Source organism: Plecotus auritus (assembly GCF_963455305.1).
Source record: "Plecotus auritus genome assembly, chromosome: 2".
Lineage (NCBI taxonomy): Eukaryota > Metazoa > Chordata > Mammalia > Chiroptera > Vespertilionidae > Plecotus > Plecotus auritus.
In genome coordinates, this window is record NC_137771.1 from 20,298,722 (window position 1) to 20,315,196 (window position 16,475).

At 51.4% G+C, this 16,475-nt stretch overlaps 1 protein-coding gene across 1 annotated transcript; it reads left to right on the top strand.

Annotated features, from left to right (window-relative positions):
• Positions 1–3,707: 3,707 nt before the first annotated feature.
• LOC308242691 (antizyme inhibitor 2-like) lies at positions 3,708–12,390 on the top strand (the record flags this gene model as incomplete). The annotated part of the gene is made up of 9 exons (XM_080657103.1): positions 3,708–3,890; positions 4,486–4,659; positions 5,377–5,549; positions 6,341–6,475; positions 7,695–7,860; positions 8,374–8,521; positions 10,707–10,807; positions 11,695–11,912; positions 12,366–12,390. 9 exons carry the CDS (start codon positions 3,708–3,710, stop codon positions 12,388–12,390), a joined length of 1,323 nt encoding a protein of 440 aa, XP_080513229.1.
• Positions 12,391–16,475: the final 4,085 nt, after the last annotated feature.

Sequence of the window (16,475 nt, forward strand, 5' to 3'; positions counted from 1 at the left end):
AGATAGCGCAGACTCCGCGTCTGAACCCGTAGCTCCGGGAGGGGACCCAGCCACAGTGGGGGCTGCCCGGTCAGGGGAACCCCATCTAGCAGTCCCCCACCTTCTCCTGGAGTTTAGCTGTCCCTTAACTTGCCAACAAACACTCCTCGTGCAACCCTCAGCTGTTCTTTCTTTCTGCTCCAGGACAAGGCTCGGAACACGTCTGTCTATTCCGCCGCCATTTTTTTCCGCCCCCATCTTCATATTTTTTTATCTTTATTTATTTTTGCTCTTCTGGTTGGGTGTTTTTTGCTTCCCCCTAATACAAATTGCTGATTTAATTCTTGGAATCCTCTACTCTACTGTTGATTCCCTGTAAATGATTCTTAATTTCAGTTAATGTATCCTCCATATCTGACTGGTCCTTTTTTATGACTTTAATGTTTTCACTAATTTCCTTGCAATTCTTACTAAGATCCTTGAAATTCTCACTAAGTCCCTTGAAGCTCTCATTAAGATCCTTGAACATCCTTATAACCATTGTTTTGAACTCTGTATCTAGTAGTTTGCTTGCATCCATTTCATTTAGTTCTTTTTTTCTGGAGATTTCTTCTGTTCTTTCATTTGCGATGTGTGTTTTTTTTGTTTCCATATGTTGGCTGTTTCCCTGTGTTTGTTTCTATGTATTAGGTAGAGCTGCTATGTCTCCTGGAATTGGTAGAATGACCTTGTATAGTAGGTATCCTGTAGGTCCCAGTGGTTCAGCCTCCCCCATCACCTGAGCTGGGCACTCTAGGTGCGCCCCTTTGTGGGCTGTGTGTACTGTCTTGCTGTAGTTGAGCCTTGATTGCTGTTAGCATCGCTGGGAGGAATTGACCTCCAGGCCAATTGGCTGTGAGTTCCAGCTGTGACTACAGTGGAAGAGCTGCTGTGCAGGAGACACTCCTATGGAGCGGGACTTGCTTCAGTGGGGCTTTGGTGCTCACTGAGTCTGCCCCTTGAGTGTGTTGCTCATGGATATGTGGAGTTGTAATCTGGCATGGTCTGAAACTGTCCATTGGGTACACTGGCTCTGGAGCCCCGCTGGAGGTTCAAAGTCAGCCACTGCCTGTGCCCTGCCTGGGGCCACCTAGCCAGAGCTACAGAGTGATCTGCAGATGGCTGCTACTTGTATTGGGTTTAGAAGTACCCAGAAGAGGCCAAGATGTGGAGCAAGGCAGGCCGCTGTTAGTGCCGGACATGGGGCCTCTTATTGAGTGGTATGAGGCTTGCTGACACCAGCTGCTGCTTGCTTGAGAGATTTTAAGGAAGTCTGAAGCCTGAGCCAGGATAGGCCATTCATATGGAAAAGACTCTGCAGACCCTTAGGTGGGGCTGCAAATTGGGTGGGGCAGGGTCTCAGGGAATCACCAGGGTAGAGTGAACAGTGTGAGCCAGGTTGATGGAAACTCAGATATGGCGCCTGTCTGTCAGCTCTTCAGCAGGGGAGGCCTCAGCATAGGAACAATGACCCTTTCTAGCACTTTTGTCTAGGAGAAAGTTGTCCTGGAGTTCTTGTCTTGATGCCAGACAATTTAGTTACTCCCCATATGTCCCTGGATCCTTTCAAACTGCTGCCCCAGCACTGGAGCTCAGAGGAAGTGAGTTAGAGTTATTCTGTGTGCCAGCCCTTTAAGAGGAACTGCCTGGGTCTTCAGCAGCCTATATGTCACTCAGCTACAACCCCAGCTTGTCACAGGGAGATCTCATCACAGCACTGGAATCCTGGGCTGAGGGGACAGGCTATTCGTATGGAAAAGGGGTTGGGACCCTTTGCTCCTCACGGGAGGCCTCTGCAGCCAAGATATCCCTCCCAATGAAAAACACACCACAAATGGGTGTCAGACCAGCCCGTTTCACGCCTCTACCCTTCCTGCCAGTATTGATGTGCTTCTTTAATTCTCTGGTTGTAGGACTTCCATTCAGCCAGAGTTCAGGCGGTCCTGAATGATGGTTGTTCTGTATTTTAGTTGCAATTTTGATGTGGTTGCGAGAGGCAGTGAGTCCTGGCATTTACCTAGGCCGCCAACTTGGTTTTCTCTCTCAGTTTAATGAGTTCTTAACCAGTAATATGAAGGTGCTAGATATGAGATTTACATGCATTACCTCATGCACTCTCTGTGATCCTAGTAAATAGATTCTATTATTATCCTGCCTCTCTGTGCCTTGGTTTCATTACCTGTAAGATAATTGCAACTATATCCGTAAGGTTTTGTGAGTGGTAAATGGTTTAATACATGGCAGGGCGCTTGGTAGTGAGTAAGCACTAAATAATGACATTATATTCACCACCACGCCGACCAAAATCCCTCAAAGCTAATTTGTATCCCCAAATGCTTTTTTGAGTGCAGGGGGTGAACTGCCTCCCTCCTCAAGCTGCCACAGAGGTAGAAGGGCTGAGGGCCTGGGTTCTGTGTCCCTGAGATCTTTATCACCTCCCCATCCTGGCCTGGGCTGAATGGCTGTCAGAGAAGCCTTGGGGCAGGCCCAGCCTGATGCTTGATCCTGGGTGGACCAACAAGTGAGAGTAAGACCTCAGCAACCCATATGGAGAGAAAGGGCAGTGAGAATGTGGGGGTGTGACTGGACACCAAGTGACTCAGAGGGCTCACTTCCCAATAAGAGTCTCCCAGCCAGATATTTAAATGTGCAGGGAGGGCAGAGACACTGCACTGGGAGAGACCAGCTGGAGTCTGAGGTCAGGTGCCACTCCCCGCTCCACTCCAGCTTTGCTGATCTATCTGAAGACCTCTGAGCCCATGGTGTTTCCATCTTACAGGTGGGAAGGTGGGTCATTGGGTTTCTAGGGTCTCTCTACTCTGATCATCACTGGTGTTCATTCATAATGGGAGTCTGATTTTACCCTGAGGGACTGTTGTGTGGCCCACTCAGAGCTGGGAAGTTTTGGCTGAGTGGGTCATGGAAGCCATGGTTTGGAGGGACAGCCTTCACAGGTACTTCACCTGGCCTGAGATCTGAGCTGAGTTCTGCTCTTCCCAAAGGGATTTACCTGAAGCCCAAGACCCCATAGGTCCTAGTTCCCTGTGCTGGGCCTGAGGAAGCAGGTGATGATCGGCACCAGGTGTGTCTGGGGGTGGAGTGGGACCCATGGGTGCAGCCCCAACTCTGAAACAGAAGGACTGAGGCTGTAGGTGGCCCTCACTTCAGTCTCAAGGGTGGGTGGCCAGTAGCAGGTGCAGTGGCTGCTTTAGGCAGCCCAGATGCCAGTCCCAGCTCAGCTACTGACCACTTGGTGACCTTGGGCAAGTCCTTTCCTCTCTCTGGGTCACTTGTCCACATGTGTAAAGTGGAATGTTGGCTAGGTGACCCCCTGTAATCTTTAGCCCTATAATCTAAAGATCGTGGACTCTGCACTATCTTTTCTGTGGGTCACATTTCTCATCTGTGAATGGGAACATGTGAGTGAAGGAGCCTGGAAGAGGATGCCAACCACCTATGGTAGGGGGTCTTTTGAGCATCTCCCTTGATCCCAAACTAGGTCTCTGAAGCAGGCTGGGCCTGGCCAGTGGTCCATCCTACAGAAGGGAAAGTTCACAAGGGCTCCATGGAGCTCTATGTGGCTGCACGGGAGCGCCGAGGACTTCCTGGCCTAGGAACTCTGGCTCCACGGGCCAGCAGGGCGCTGGGAGGAGGAGGAAGGAGTGTCCTCAGAGCAAGGCCTTTCCAGGATGCTGCGAGTGTCCCTGGCAGAGGGCTCTGATGGACAGTCAGGGATGAGCACCACCCTCAAGGACTCGAAGGAGAAGGAAGGATGCCCTGGAAGCTCGTTGTTGAAGGATATCATCCCCCTGGGGCCTGAGGAATCTGCCATGGAGGTGGTCTTGAAGAAGATCCGGGAGCTCTCTGATTCGGTGAGTGGAGAGGAGGGAGGGGAGGGCAAGGTCATGGAGTGGGGAGTGGAGAGGGTGGGTCTCAGTCCCTACTTAGGTGGGGACAAAATCAGACTTTCTGTTTGTGTTTCATAAGTCAGTTTACTAGGTCTTACTGAATAGCTGTGTTCCCTGGGTGGCATGGGATAGTTCTCCTGTCCCCTTCAGGTCCCCCACCAGCTCCTGGGACTTCACCCTGTGCCAAGCGATCCGTGTGAGGGTTGGAGAGTCCTGGCGCCCATTTGGTCTACAAAGCTTCTTGCCCTCTTGTCTTCCTGTTGTGAGAGTTAGAACATCAAGGCTCAAATCCTACCATTGCCATGTAGTTGCTGTTGACCTTGACGGGAAGACTCACATTTTAGTGCACCTGACACCTGTATAATTTTGTTAGCCAGTGTCACCCCAATAAGTTCAATAAACAGGAAACATTTTTAAAAAGAGAAAAGAGATTTTAGAGCCGTAGTTTCCTCTTTTCCTAACTGGAATCACAGTAGTACTTGCCGCATGGAGACACTGTGAGGATTCAGTGAAATGACACAGTGCCCATCCTTTCTTGCCTCTCTCTCTGCCTTGGCAGGACCACCGAGACCCCTTCATGGTGGCCGACCTGGGTGTGTTGGCCAGCCGCCATCAGGCCTTCTGCCAGGCCCTGCCAAGGGTCTCGCCCTTCTATGCGGTGAAGTGTAACAGCAGCCCCTGGGTGCTGCGAGTCCTGGCCGCCCTGGGCACCGGCTTCGACTGTGCCAGCCAGGTGAGCCTGGGCCCACTGCCAGTTGCCTCATTCACAGGCCTGACATTCCTAGGGAAGAAAGGCTAATTTCCAGGAATCCAGAAGTGGGACAGCCGCCCATAAACAGTGGCTGATGTGTGTGGTGCCCAGTTGTTTGTGAAAGAATAAATGAATGGACTAGGAGTGGTCCACCCTCCTCTGGTCTAGGTGACAAGGGCAGTCAGCCTGAGCTAAGGAGTGAAGGAAACATGCGCTTTAATCCACAGACCCTGTTCTGTCCTGGCCCTGCCATTTCACTGGAGCCTCAGTTTCTTGGTCTTTAAAATGGTTTCAGCCCTAACTGGTTTGGCTCAGTGGATAGAGTGTCAGCCTTTGGACTGAAGGGTCCCAGGTTCGATTCCAGTCAAGGGCATGTATCTTGGTTTCGGGCACATCCCCAGTGGGGGGTGTGCAGGAGGCAGCTGATCGATGTTTCTCTCTCATCGATGTTTCTAACTCTCTATCCCTCTCCCTTCCTCTCTATAAAAAAACAATAAAATATATTTTAAAAAAATAAAATGGGTTCAACTCTATGTTCCTTAGAGCAGTCTAGAAGCTTAAATAGCACAATATGTGCCCAGCACTGGGCCAGATGCACAGTAGGGGCTCAGTAGGGGACAGCCCTCATGCCTGTGGTTTCTGTGCCCAAAAAGCAGGGCAGCAGGGAGGCAGCCCTTACTCCAGCTTTGCCCCTGGCAGGTGGAGCTGGAGCAGGTGCTGGGCCTGGGCGTGGCCCCCTCACGCATCATCTATGCCCACCCCTGCAAGCCCATCTCCCACCTGCAGTATGCTGCCCGCCATGGGGTGCAGCTCCTGACCTTCGACAGTGAGGAGGAGCTGACCAAGGTGGCCCAGCACCACCCTGGGGCCAGGTGAGACCAGCAGGCCTGCAGGCAGGTGGGGACAGGGAGGAAGTTCTGGCAACTGACTTGGGCCTCAGTGAGGAGATGAAGGCTGTTCCGTGGTGACTAGGAGACGCCCAAGCAGCAACAAACAAGAATGTGGGTTGGGTGTCCCAGTGCCTCCCCAATGCCCATTCGTGTCAAATAAAGGTTCCCTGTCTGCAGAGACGCTGGCAGAGCCTGGCATTAGGAGGGCTGGAGTCAGCAACCTCGTGGAAAAAGCACTCACATGGGATTCAGGAAGACCAGGGCTCACATTTCTCACTTACTTGTTACATCTGTGTTTTCCTGGGAAATTTATTTAACGTCTGTGATCCTGTGACAGGTCTGCTGAAGGGATGCTTATAATTTTATTCTTTTCCTGCTTTTTCTTGCCTGGGCAGAAGTCTGTAAGAAGTAGTGTAGCCCTAACTGGTTTGCCTCAGTGGACTGAAGGGTCCTGTGTTAGATTCATGTCAAGGGCACATGCCCAGGTTGCAGGCTTGATCTCCAGTAAAGGAGCGTACAGGAGGCAGCCGATCAATGCTTCTCTCTCATCACTGATGTTTCTCTCTCTCTCTCCCTCTCCCCTCCTCTCTGAAATCAAGATTAAAAAAATAAAAAAGTGGTGTGTTCCCTTCCTGGAATTCCATGGCTGGACAGTCCAGAGGACCGAGGCAGGGTGGAGGGAGGGTGGAGGGAGTTTGGGTGGGGGCAGAAAAGCATCCAGGCCTGGGGTTCATGTGTCTAAGAATGCCTGTCACCCTCACACCCCCTCCCAGGCTGGTCCTCCGACTGTGGACCGAGGACAGCAAGAGCACATTCCCTCTGAGCACCAAGTTTGGGGCCAGCCTGGAGCTGTGTGGACACTTGCTCAAGTCCGCCCGAGACCTAGGCCTGGCGGTGGTGGGAGCCAGGTAAGAGCACGGACTTTCTCTCCTGCGAGGCAGGGCTCCTGGTCCCCACGCCTGTCCCCGGCCTCTGACTCACCGGTGCCCTCGGGTCCGGTGGCTCCGTGTGGTCTTCAGAAGAGGAGGTGGATGTCAGCTGCTGGGAGCGTGGGGCAAGCAAGGCACTGGCCTTGGGTGCAAAGTTTAACGGGATGCCGAAAACTTTGTGCTCGAGATAAATAATGTCTTAATACAGTACTTAAAAAATTAATGCAGAAAAAAATCCATGATGAGAGAATATCAAATTCTAAATCAAGACAGGATTGGCATTTCTCATTTTTCTTTTTCCTTCTGGGTCCAATTACTCTGAACTAACCTTGTCTTTATTTAAAGTTTTTGTTTGTTTGTTTTTTAATATATTTTTATTGATTTCAGAGAGGAAGGAAGAGGGAGAGAGAGAGAGAGAGAAACATCCATGATGAGAGAGAATCATGGATCGACTGCTTCCTGCATGTCCCCCACTGGGGATCCAGCCCACAACCCGGGCATGTGCCCGTGACTGGAATCGAACCTGGAACCCTTCAGTTGGCAGGCCGACACTCTATCCACTGAGCCAAACTGGCTAGGGCTAAAGTTTTTGTATTTTATTCATCATGGCTATTTTTGCATCAGCAGGTTCGATCCCTTGATGAGGTGTGTGCAGGAGGCAACCAGCTGAGGTCTCTCTCTCACTCTTGCTCTCTCTCTGAAATCAATAAATATATATGTGTAATATATATGTGTATTCCATGAAGGTTACTTATGTTGATTGCTCAGTGCTTTGGTGCCCCCTTGAATGTTGCACCTGAGGCGCGTCCTCCCTCACCTCACCCCACCTGCCCCTGATTGGATCCTCTGCCCTCCCAGGTGGATGGTTTGAGACTTGGGGTTCAGATCGCATGCATCCCAAGGAGGAGAAGAAGGGGAGGCTTTGGAAGAGGTGGCTAAGAGAGGTGAAGGCCACACAACCATGAGAGCCACAACTCACAGACTGTCATGTGGTGTGTGTCTCTGGGGTCCCCATGTGCACAGCCAAGGCTGTGGCTTCTGTGGGCGCCCATGAGCTCCATGTAGTCACGTGTGTCCCCGTGTCTGTGTCCGTCTGGTTCACCTTGTGCCTGTGTGGCTGTTTCCGAATGTGCCCCTCCTCCTGCTGACGCTTGTGTTTCCTGCTGTGTTTCTGCCCCGTCACTGCTCCTGCGCTCAGCTTCCACGTGGGCTCGGGCTGCCAGAATCCCCACAGCTTCGCACAGGCCATCGCCGACAGCCGGCGCGTGTTCGAGATGGGCCGTGGGGTCGGGCATGACATGAGCCTCCTGGACATTGGAGGGGGCTTCCCCGGAGTGGAGGGCTCTGAGCCGGAGTTTGAGGAGGTAGGAGGGGAGGAGGAGAGGGTGTCTGGGGGTCCCAGGCTGGGTTCATTGCACAGAGTGTGTGTTAGGGTACAGGGAGCTCTTGAAACTCAGTCATGTGCCTGCATGTAGCTGGGCTTTGTGTTGGTTGAGAGGTCTCTGACTCTATGTGTGTGCGCGCGCGCGCATGCGGTTCTGTGCCTTCTTTAGACGTGTTGGTTACTGCCCCTGGTAAGGCTACCGTCAGACAGAGGTGTACTTACTGTGCCCCCCACGCCCAGGGGACCGTTCCCCTTTGCTGATCACGTCTTGATTTCAATGTTTCCGAGTCAGATCTCGTGGCGCTGCAGCCTGGGCACTAGGCTTGTGCCCTGGGGCACCCCTCCCCTCTGGGCCACAGTTCACCTGTTTCCTCCCCTGCACAAGGGGATGCTGACACCTTCCCACAGAGCTGTCAGGGGAATGAAGAGGGAAGACGCAGGGAAAGACCCCGCATAGGAACTGGCCTCACAGGGCTCGGGCCTGTCCCCACAGATGGCGAGAGTGATCAATGCTGCCCTGGCCCAGGACTTCCCCGAGGGAGCCGGCATCGAAGTCATCGCGGAGCCTGGCCGCTTCTACGCGACATCTGTCTGCGTGGCCGCTGTCAACATCATCGCCAAGAAGGCTGTGCTGCAGCCTGGTGGGTGGGCCCGGCCTGGGCAGGGAGCACTCTGTCCAGGGGTCCCCAGGCTTTGGGGGCAGGAGGAGCAGAGGGTCTGAGTTCCACCCTGGGTTCCTCATTGGGGGAAACATGCTGTGATTTAGCTACAGGGTAGAACCTGTTAGTAACATGGTTGTGTTGTTCTCAGACAGCCTGGGGGAGGCATTGAGGGTCTGTTCTCCCTGTGTCTGGAGGGGAAGTCTGAGATGAGGCACAGCCTCCACTGCCGGTGTGCACCTTTCAGTTTCCAAGCGAGCATTTTCTACCAGGCGCGGAGTTTTATAACAAAAATACAGTCAGTAAATACTAATTTTACAACACATAAATGAAGGAAATATTGTCAGTGTCATGGCCTGGAGGTTAAGGGTGACATTTGTAGGGTAACAGTAAATGATATCGAGGTCACCACCTCAGGAGACTTTTTGATTGTTTGTTATGTGGGGGACGGAGTCAGGTGGGGTTGCTGTCCTCACAAAGGGACTAAGTGGAAACTCAAGTTCATGATGAGCGAGAATAGACTCACCCTCTGGGTTAGTGCCCTTAACTTTTTGAAATTTATGACCGTCATATAACTGTTTCTAAATAATATTTACTTTATGTTTAAAATATATTTTTATTGATTTTAGAGAGGAAGGGAGACGGAGAGAGAGACAGAAATATCAGTGATGAGGGAGAATCACTGACTGGCTGACTCCTTCACATCCCACACTGGGGATTGAGTTTGCAACTTGGGTATGTGCCCTGACCAGGAATCGAACCATGACCTCCTGGTCATAGGTTCATGCTCAACCACTGAGCCATGCCAGCTGGGATCTAAGTCATTTTAACTTGTTTCCTTATCCTTTGGACAAATGCCCTACCCACACCGTTGTAACCCTAAAGGCACGTTGGTCCACTAATTTCATTTCCTCATAAAGCGTCTCATTAGAGAATATTGTGTTTTGAGGCATATGATTTCAGCCATCGTTTAACAAAGTCTGAGGTATACATATTATGGCTTACTATTTTTGTCTTCACAATAGCATGAGCTGCCAGTGATTAAGGGTCTATTATGTGAGAAATTACTGTTTCACCCAATTTCTGCTCAGCCCTCCTGTGAGGTAGTTTGGGGTCATTCCCATTTTACAGGCAGAGATCTTGAGGCTCAGAGAGAGGAAGTGATTGTCTGAGGCAGCAAAGCTAGTTCATGCACAGCGGCGCCAGGTCCATCCGACTGAGAGGCTGGTGCCCTTGTATTTGCAGACATGCCAGCAGAGCGGAGCGCCCAGCCTCAGGGCTGCCATGACTAACCCATGACCAACTGGCTCAGGGACAAGTAGGGCTGTGGGTGCAGGAGGCAGGATCAGTGCTGGCAGCTGAGAGAGAGCAGAGGATAGGAGTGACTCACACCAGGGAGAAGAAGATTGGGGGTCAAGGGGAGCCTTGGAGAGAAAACTAATAATCAGAAAGATCTGGGCATCTAAATGCTCAAATGCTATGGAATGGCCCTAGTGCCCACAGAAACCATTTGGAAAGATTAAGGAAATCAATGTCTAAGGATGGACCAGGAGTGGTTGTTCAGAAACTGGTTGGTAGTAGTTCATGTCCTAGGACCTGGGGCTGTAGGTGAGCATCAGCTCAATGTACATCGGAGTGTGATGGAGCTGGGGAGAAGCCGCCATGTGCTCATGAGGCATCAACAGAGGCAGAGTATTTAAGAGGGAAGAAGGTGACAATTACGCTGCTCTCTGGCTGTGAGAGCCGGGCACTGACATGGGGACGAATCCCAGCCCTGCCACATTCTCCTGCGTAACTTCAGGCAAGACTCAGTTTCCTCAAATGTACAGTAGTGTTCCTTGTCCCTACTCAGAGTGTTGTTAGGAGGATGAAATGATTTCATACGTGCAGACAGGTTGGCACAATGCCCTGGTTACTTGTACAATCATTATTAGTGGCAGTAGCAGCCACAGCACTCTGATGAGGTGCGGGTGGTGCAGAGGAGCTGTGGGAGCCCAGAGAACAGGCCCAAATCTTGCAGGGGATCCAGGAGGTTCCTGAAGCAGGGCACAAGGGTTATCCAGTGCTGGGCAGAGGGTCTGGGCCGGTCCTAAGGGTGCTGGACTCAGTGTTGACTGTCAGTGGTGACACCTGGCTGAGCACAGTCCTGTCCTCTCCCCTCTCCCAGGAGGCCACCGGAAACTGTTGTACTATCTCAACGAGGGCCACTATGGCACCTTTCGAGTCTTCCTCAGGGAGCGTTACCCCAGGATGCCAATTGTGGTGAAGGTAAGGGGACCCTTGTGTGGCTCTGGGACCTCCCAGACCCTGAGAGCAGTAAGTTCAGCTCCTTTCCCTGTGAGGCAGGGGTCCCTCTGCGAGGTGCAAGGGGGCAGGGTCTTAGATTACACATGGCTTTGCAGATTGTCATATCACATGTGTGTACAAAGATGTGAACATGCAAGCCTGTTTGTATTTGCATGTGCACTGCTGTGTGTGTTCATTTTTGTGTATGAGCATGCTGACTGACACCTGTGCAGGTAGGTGGTGGGCAGGTACATGGTCCTGTGTGGGTGTGTAAGCACATCGGTTTGCTTCTGGGTTTCCATGTGATCTCTCTGTATTCCGTGTGTGTGTGTGTGTGTGTGTGTGTGTGTGTGTGTTACCAGAATCCTTGAATGTTGGGGATGCAGGTGTCCTAGGAAATGGAGGTTCTCCAACTTGCTTCACAGTAGACTCATCTGGGAAGCTTTCAAAGACCCCGATGCCGAGGCGAAGGCCCAGACGATTGAAATCAGGCCTCTCATGGGTTGGGACGTGGCATCAATCCTTTGTTAAAACTCCTCCAAGGTGACTCCAATGTGCAGTTGATTTGAGGCCCAGTTTTTGAGTGATTATTGACTAAAATCTTTTGCTTTTGTAGATGGGAAACGGAGGCCCCATGTGTTCTGTCCTTGAGAATTGGCAGGGCTAGAATGTGTCTCTTGAGTGAATATAAGCTCCATGAGGGCCGGGTCAAGAGCAGTGCCTGGCATATAGGGACTGGTTGGTGTGAGTGACTGCCAGTGTCCTTGCTGGTGCCTGGGGGTGCTCTGCTGGCCGAGGGCATGGGCTGGGAGGGGAGGTGGGGTCAGGAGCTCTTCCTCCTCTGATTGCTCACCCCTGTGTCCCTGCAGGAGCTCTCCTCGAAGCCGCCCCTCTTCCCCTGCATCCTTTATGGTCCCACGTGTGATGCCTTTGACACGTTCTTCAACGAGGAGGTGCAGCTGCCCGAGCTGGACGTGGGTGACTGGTTCATCTTCCCCTCCATGGGCGCCTATAGTTCAGTCATGAGCTCCACCTTCAATGGCTTCCTGCCTGCGTCCATCTGCTACATCATGGGACCTGAGCTCAGGTATCTGGGTGGTACAAGATGGGGGTTCTCACAGGGACCTGAGCTTGCCACAGGGAGCTGGTGGCTGATCTCTGGTGTGTCAGGCCCATGAAATACTGTACTCCCCCCACTACCAGCAACGGTCTGACTGATCTTTAACACTGTCCATGGGAATGACCCTGTTACTGTCCCTAGCAGAGGTGGACATGAGAGCTCTCAAGTGTAGATGCCTTGTGGGCAGAAGCAGGCAGCACTATGGTTCCAGCTGACCCTAGTCCATGGCCAAACCCCCACTCTGCTCTGATCTTTTGTGGCTGTTCTCTGGTTCCCTCATTAGATGTTCCTTCCCTACCAGCCTCAGGCTCCCTTACAGGCTCTGCCCAAAGGCCCCCTGTCTGCCCAACCTAGGGTTCACTCCCCAAGGTGGTGGAGATGGCTCTAGAACACCCCTTTACTGGTACAACCTTTCCACAGGAGCCTGCTGGAGACAGCACCTTAAGCTGGGACATGGCAGCTTGGATTGGCTCCAGATACCTCCGTGTGTCCACGTGGGACAGTTTGGGGGTGGAGGTGGGGATGTGGTAGAATAACACAGGGAAGCAGAGGTTTGGGTATCTTTGAAATGATGAGGCAACTTTTCAGGTTCAAAAATGTGTGTTTTTCCCTCTCACCAAAGTCCATCTGAATTCCAGGCTAGTCCCTCTGGGCAGTCAACCACACACTTCCTGCTCTTAACACCTTAGGCCCTGGGATTGGGTTGGCTGAGAAACTGGTGTTATTACAACACCCACTCCCCTGAAGGCCATATCCTGGAATGGCCACTACCTTTCAATCAGTTAGTGAGCCTGCATTGTTCCTGAATGGTTTACATGACCTATGTGCCCCCCAACTCTAGTGGTGAGAACACTGGCTTTGGAGTCAGACAGGCCTGGACTGAATCCAGGCTCCACCACAAACTGGCAGTGTGCTCAGAGCCTCAGTCTCTCCATCTGTGGAGTGAGGATGATATGAGTACCCTCCTCGCAAGGTTGTTGAAGGGATTAAGTCACCTAATGCAAGTCCTCTTTCAAGGTCCCTTCACGTCCAGGGGCTGACTCTGGCTGGTCCTCATCCTGGACCCTTCCTGCTCAGAGACCACTCCCATCTTCAGGGAGCATGCACAGCAACTGGCCACACAGCTAATGGGCCAGCCATGTGGGTGCCTGCTCTGTCCTTAGCCTTAAGAAACCCCCACGCTGGGAGGTTGGATGGACAAAGTGTGGATACAGCCAACTCCAATTTAGGGCAGATGCTAGTGTGTGTCTCCCAGGCACACTAAAACTTTAAAAACAATATTTAAGAAGTTCTGAGCTCTAAAAGAGAATGTGTCCTACAGGGAAGGATGTTTGCAGAGGTGGGGATAGGGGCATATTATGATGATCCATCATGGATCTGCAGCAAGCAAAGGTGGAGTGGGTCTCAGAGGCTAAAGCCACTCACCTGTGTCCAGTGTTCTTCTAAACTCCACCTGATGAGACTTCTTTGATCCACAGCTTCTGCAAATGGTTCTCCCCATCCATCATTCTTGCTGCTGCCTCCACTCAGCCATGATCAGAGGACTCTTTCAGCATCTGTGGGCTGAAGAGATTTCCTCCCAGACATCTGAGGAGAAGGGATGGGCTGCAGATGCCACCTAAGGAAGGCAGAAGGCTCACACAGCCTTTAGAGCATATGCTACTCATCCCCCCACTCCCAGCTTCTAAAAATTTGGGGTGGAAATATCCACCCTTACCCCCTCAGAGGTGTCTGGAAATACAAATATGAGTGGGCTTTAGGTAAACATAAAGTTTTATTCAGATGCAAGAGCTGTTGATGTGTTTTATGTTTTGCCCTGTAAGTGCTGTCTTGTGGAATTTAGCTATCCATCCATCCATCCTTTAAATACCCATCCATTGAAACATTGATCCATCCATTTGTCCATCCATTCATTCATCTATAATCTATTCATCCATTCATCCTCTGATTCATCCATCCACCCACCCATCCATCCATCCATTTGTCCATCTATCCATCCATTCCTCCATCCACCCAACTGTCCATCTATTCATAAAATAAAATGTGATGTCCTACTCTGCTGGAGGACAATGCCTAACAGCATTAACATGAACGTGCAAAAGAGACATTGGAAGGCCAATGGACCTTGATCTCAGCAGGGCTGAAATCAGCATGGGATCGCTCCTGCTGCGATTGCGATGGCTCGAGATGATTTCCTGACTGGTAATCATTACAATGTTTATTAAACTTTACCTTTGATTCTATCTGCTCTGCCTGTGTGCATTGCTAAGGGGCAAATGTGTAACAAAACTGAGTAAAAAGTAGGCAGGGCCCAGACTCGTGGTTCCTCTTCTCGAAAGAGGTTCCACCTGGCCCCCCATGCCTTCAAAATCCATTTTTCTTGTATAGTGTCTTCATTGTGTGTTGGCACTCCTACAAGTCATCATGAACCCACTGTGCAGGTTGCGGCACTACTCTGTGTCTGCCCCTGTTCTAGGCCTAGGAGCTTACCTTCCAGATGGGGGAAAAAACAAAACAGGAGAAAACATATAAATAAGTGATAAAATGAAGTGGAAGCAACAAATGTTGTGAAGAAAAATTAAAATAAGGCAAAGGGATAGGGAAGAATAGAGGATGGTGCTATTTTAGGTAGAGGGCCAGGGAAGTATCTCTGAGGGTTAGCTGGATCAGAGAGTGCCAACATTAAAAACAGAAAGTCCAAAAAAGGCAAGGGGTCCTGTGTGGGTGACAGAGTGAGTGAGAGGAGGTATGGGAGATAAGGAAGGAGGAGGGTCCAGGGGCTCAAACCTCCTGGTGAGTCAGGGCTTTGACTGTTCCGAGTGGGAGGGAAGGCCCTGGAAGGTTTGAGCAGGTGAGTGCAGTTAGAGAATGCAGAGAACTTGAGGGGCTCCTGCCAACCCCCCTGCAAATGCTGGGTGGTCACAGTTTGGGTAGCGAGAAGGACCAGGATCAGAACAGGCTGTAAAGGTCGAGTCAGGAGAATTTGCTGAGGGGTGAGATGTGGCGTATGGGCAGAGTGGAGTCAGGAAGGACTCCATGGCTTTTGGTCAGAGCAATCCACAAATGAGGATGCTGGGGGTGAGGGGAGAAGCAGCTTAGGGGGTTCAAGTCAAGAGCTCAGTTTGGACAAGGCAGGTTTGAGAAGCTTATTCAACTGCCAAATGGAGTCAGATGTGAGCAGGTGGTTTCAGGGCAGAGGTCAGATATGGACATGGGAGAGAGGTATGAACAAGGGAGAGAGGTATGAACATGGGAGAGAGACATGAACATGGGGGAAAGACATGAACATGGGAGAGAGGTATGAACATGGGAGAGAGGCATGGACATGGGAGAAAGGTATGGACATGGGAGAGAGGCATGGACATGGGAGAGAGGTATGAACATGGGAAAGAGGCATGAACATGAGAGGGAGGTATGAACATGGGAGAGAGGCATGGACATGGGAGAGAGGCATGGACATGGGAGAGAGGCATGGGCTTGGGAGAGAGGCATGGACATGGGAGAAAGGCATGGACATAGGAGAGAGGTATGGACATGTGAGAGAGGTATGAACATGGGAGAGAGGCATGAACATGAGAGGGAGGTAAGGATATGGGAGAGAGGCATGGACATGGGAGAGAGGTATGAACATGGGAGAGAGGCATGAACATGAGAGGGAGGCATGAACATGGGAGAGAGGCATGGACATGGGAGAGAGGTATGGACATGGGAGAGAGGCATGGACATGGGAGAGAGGCATGGGCTTGGGAGAGAGGCATGGACATGGGAGAAAGGCATGGACATAGGAGAGAGGTATGGACATGTGAGAGAGGTATGAACATGGGAGAGAGGCATGAACATGAGAGGGAGGTAAGGATATGGGAGAGAGGCATGGACATGGGAGAGAGGTATGAACATGGGAGAGAGGCATGAACATGAGAGGGAGGCATGAACATGGGAGAGAGGCATGGACATGGGAGAGAGGTATGGACATGGGAGAGAGGCATGGACATGGGAGAGAGGTATGAACATGGGAGAGAGGCATGAACATGAGAGGGAGGTATGAACATGGGAGAGAGGCATGGACATGGGAGAGAGGCATGGACATGGGAGAAAGGTATGGACATGGGAGAGAGGCATGGACATGGGAGAGAGGTATGAATATGGGAGAGAGGCATGAACATGAGAGGGAGGTATGAACATGGGAGAGAGGCATGGACATGGGAGAGAGGTACGGACATGGGAGAGGGGTATGGACATGGGTGTCATCCCACTGGATGGACCTTACATCTCCTGGGCTGCCCAACTCAGCCAAGAAGTGAGAGTCCATAGAGAAGATACAAGTCATGGAAACTAAGAGAAGAAACATTTTAAGAAGGAGGAAACCTTCAACTGTGCTTGGGTGGGGTGAGGACTGAGAATGGAATTGGGAAAGCAGAGGCCATTGGTGATCTTCACCATGAGGTTTCAATGCCAAGGGAGGTTCTGGTGCAGTAGGGTCCAGAGAGGATGTTGGGGAGGGGAGGGAAGTGTGGAGCCGAGCTCCTCTCC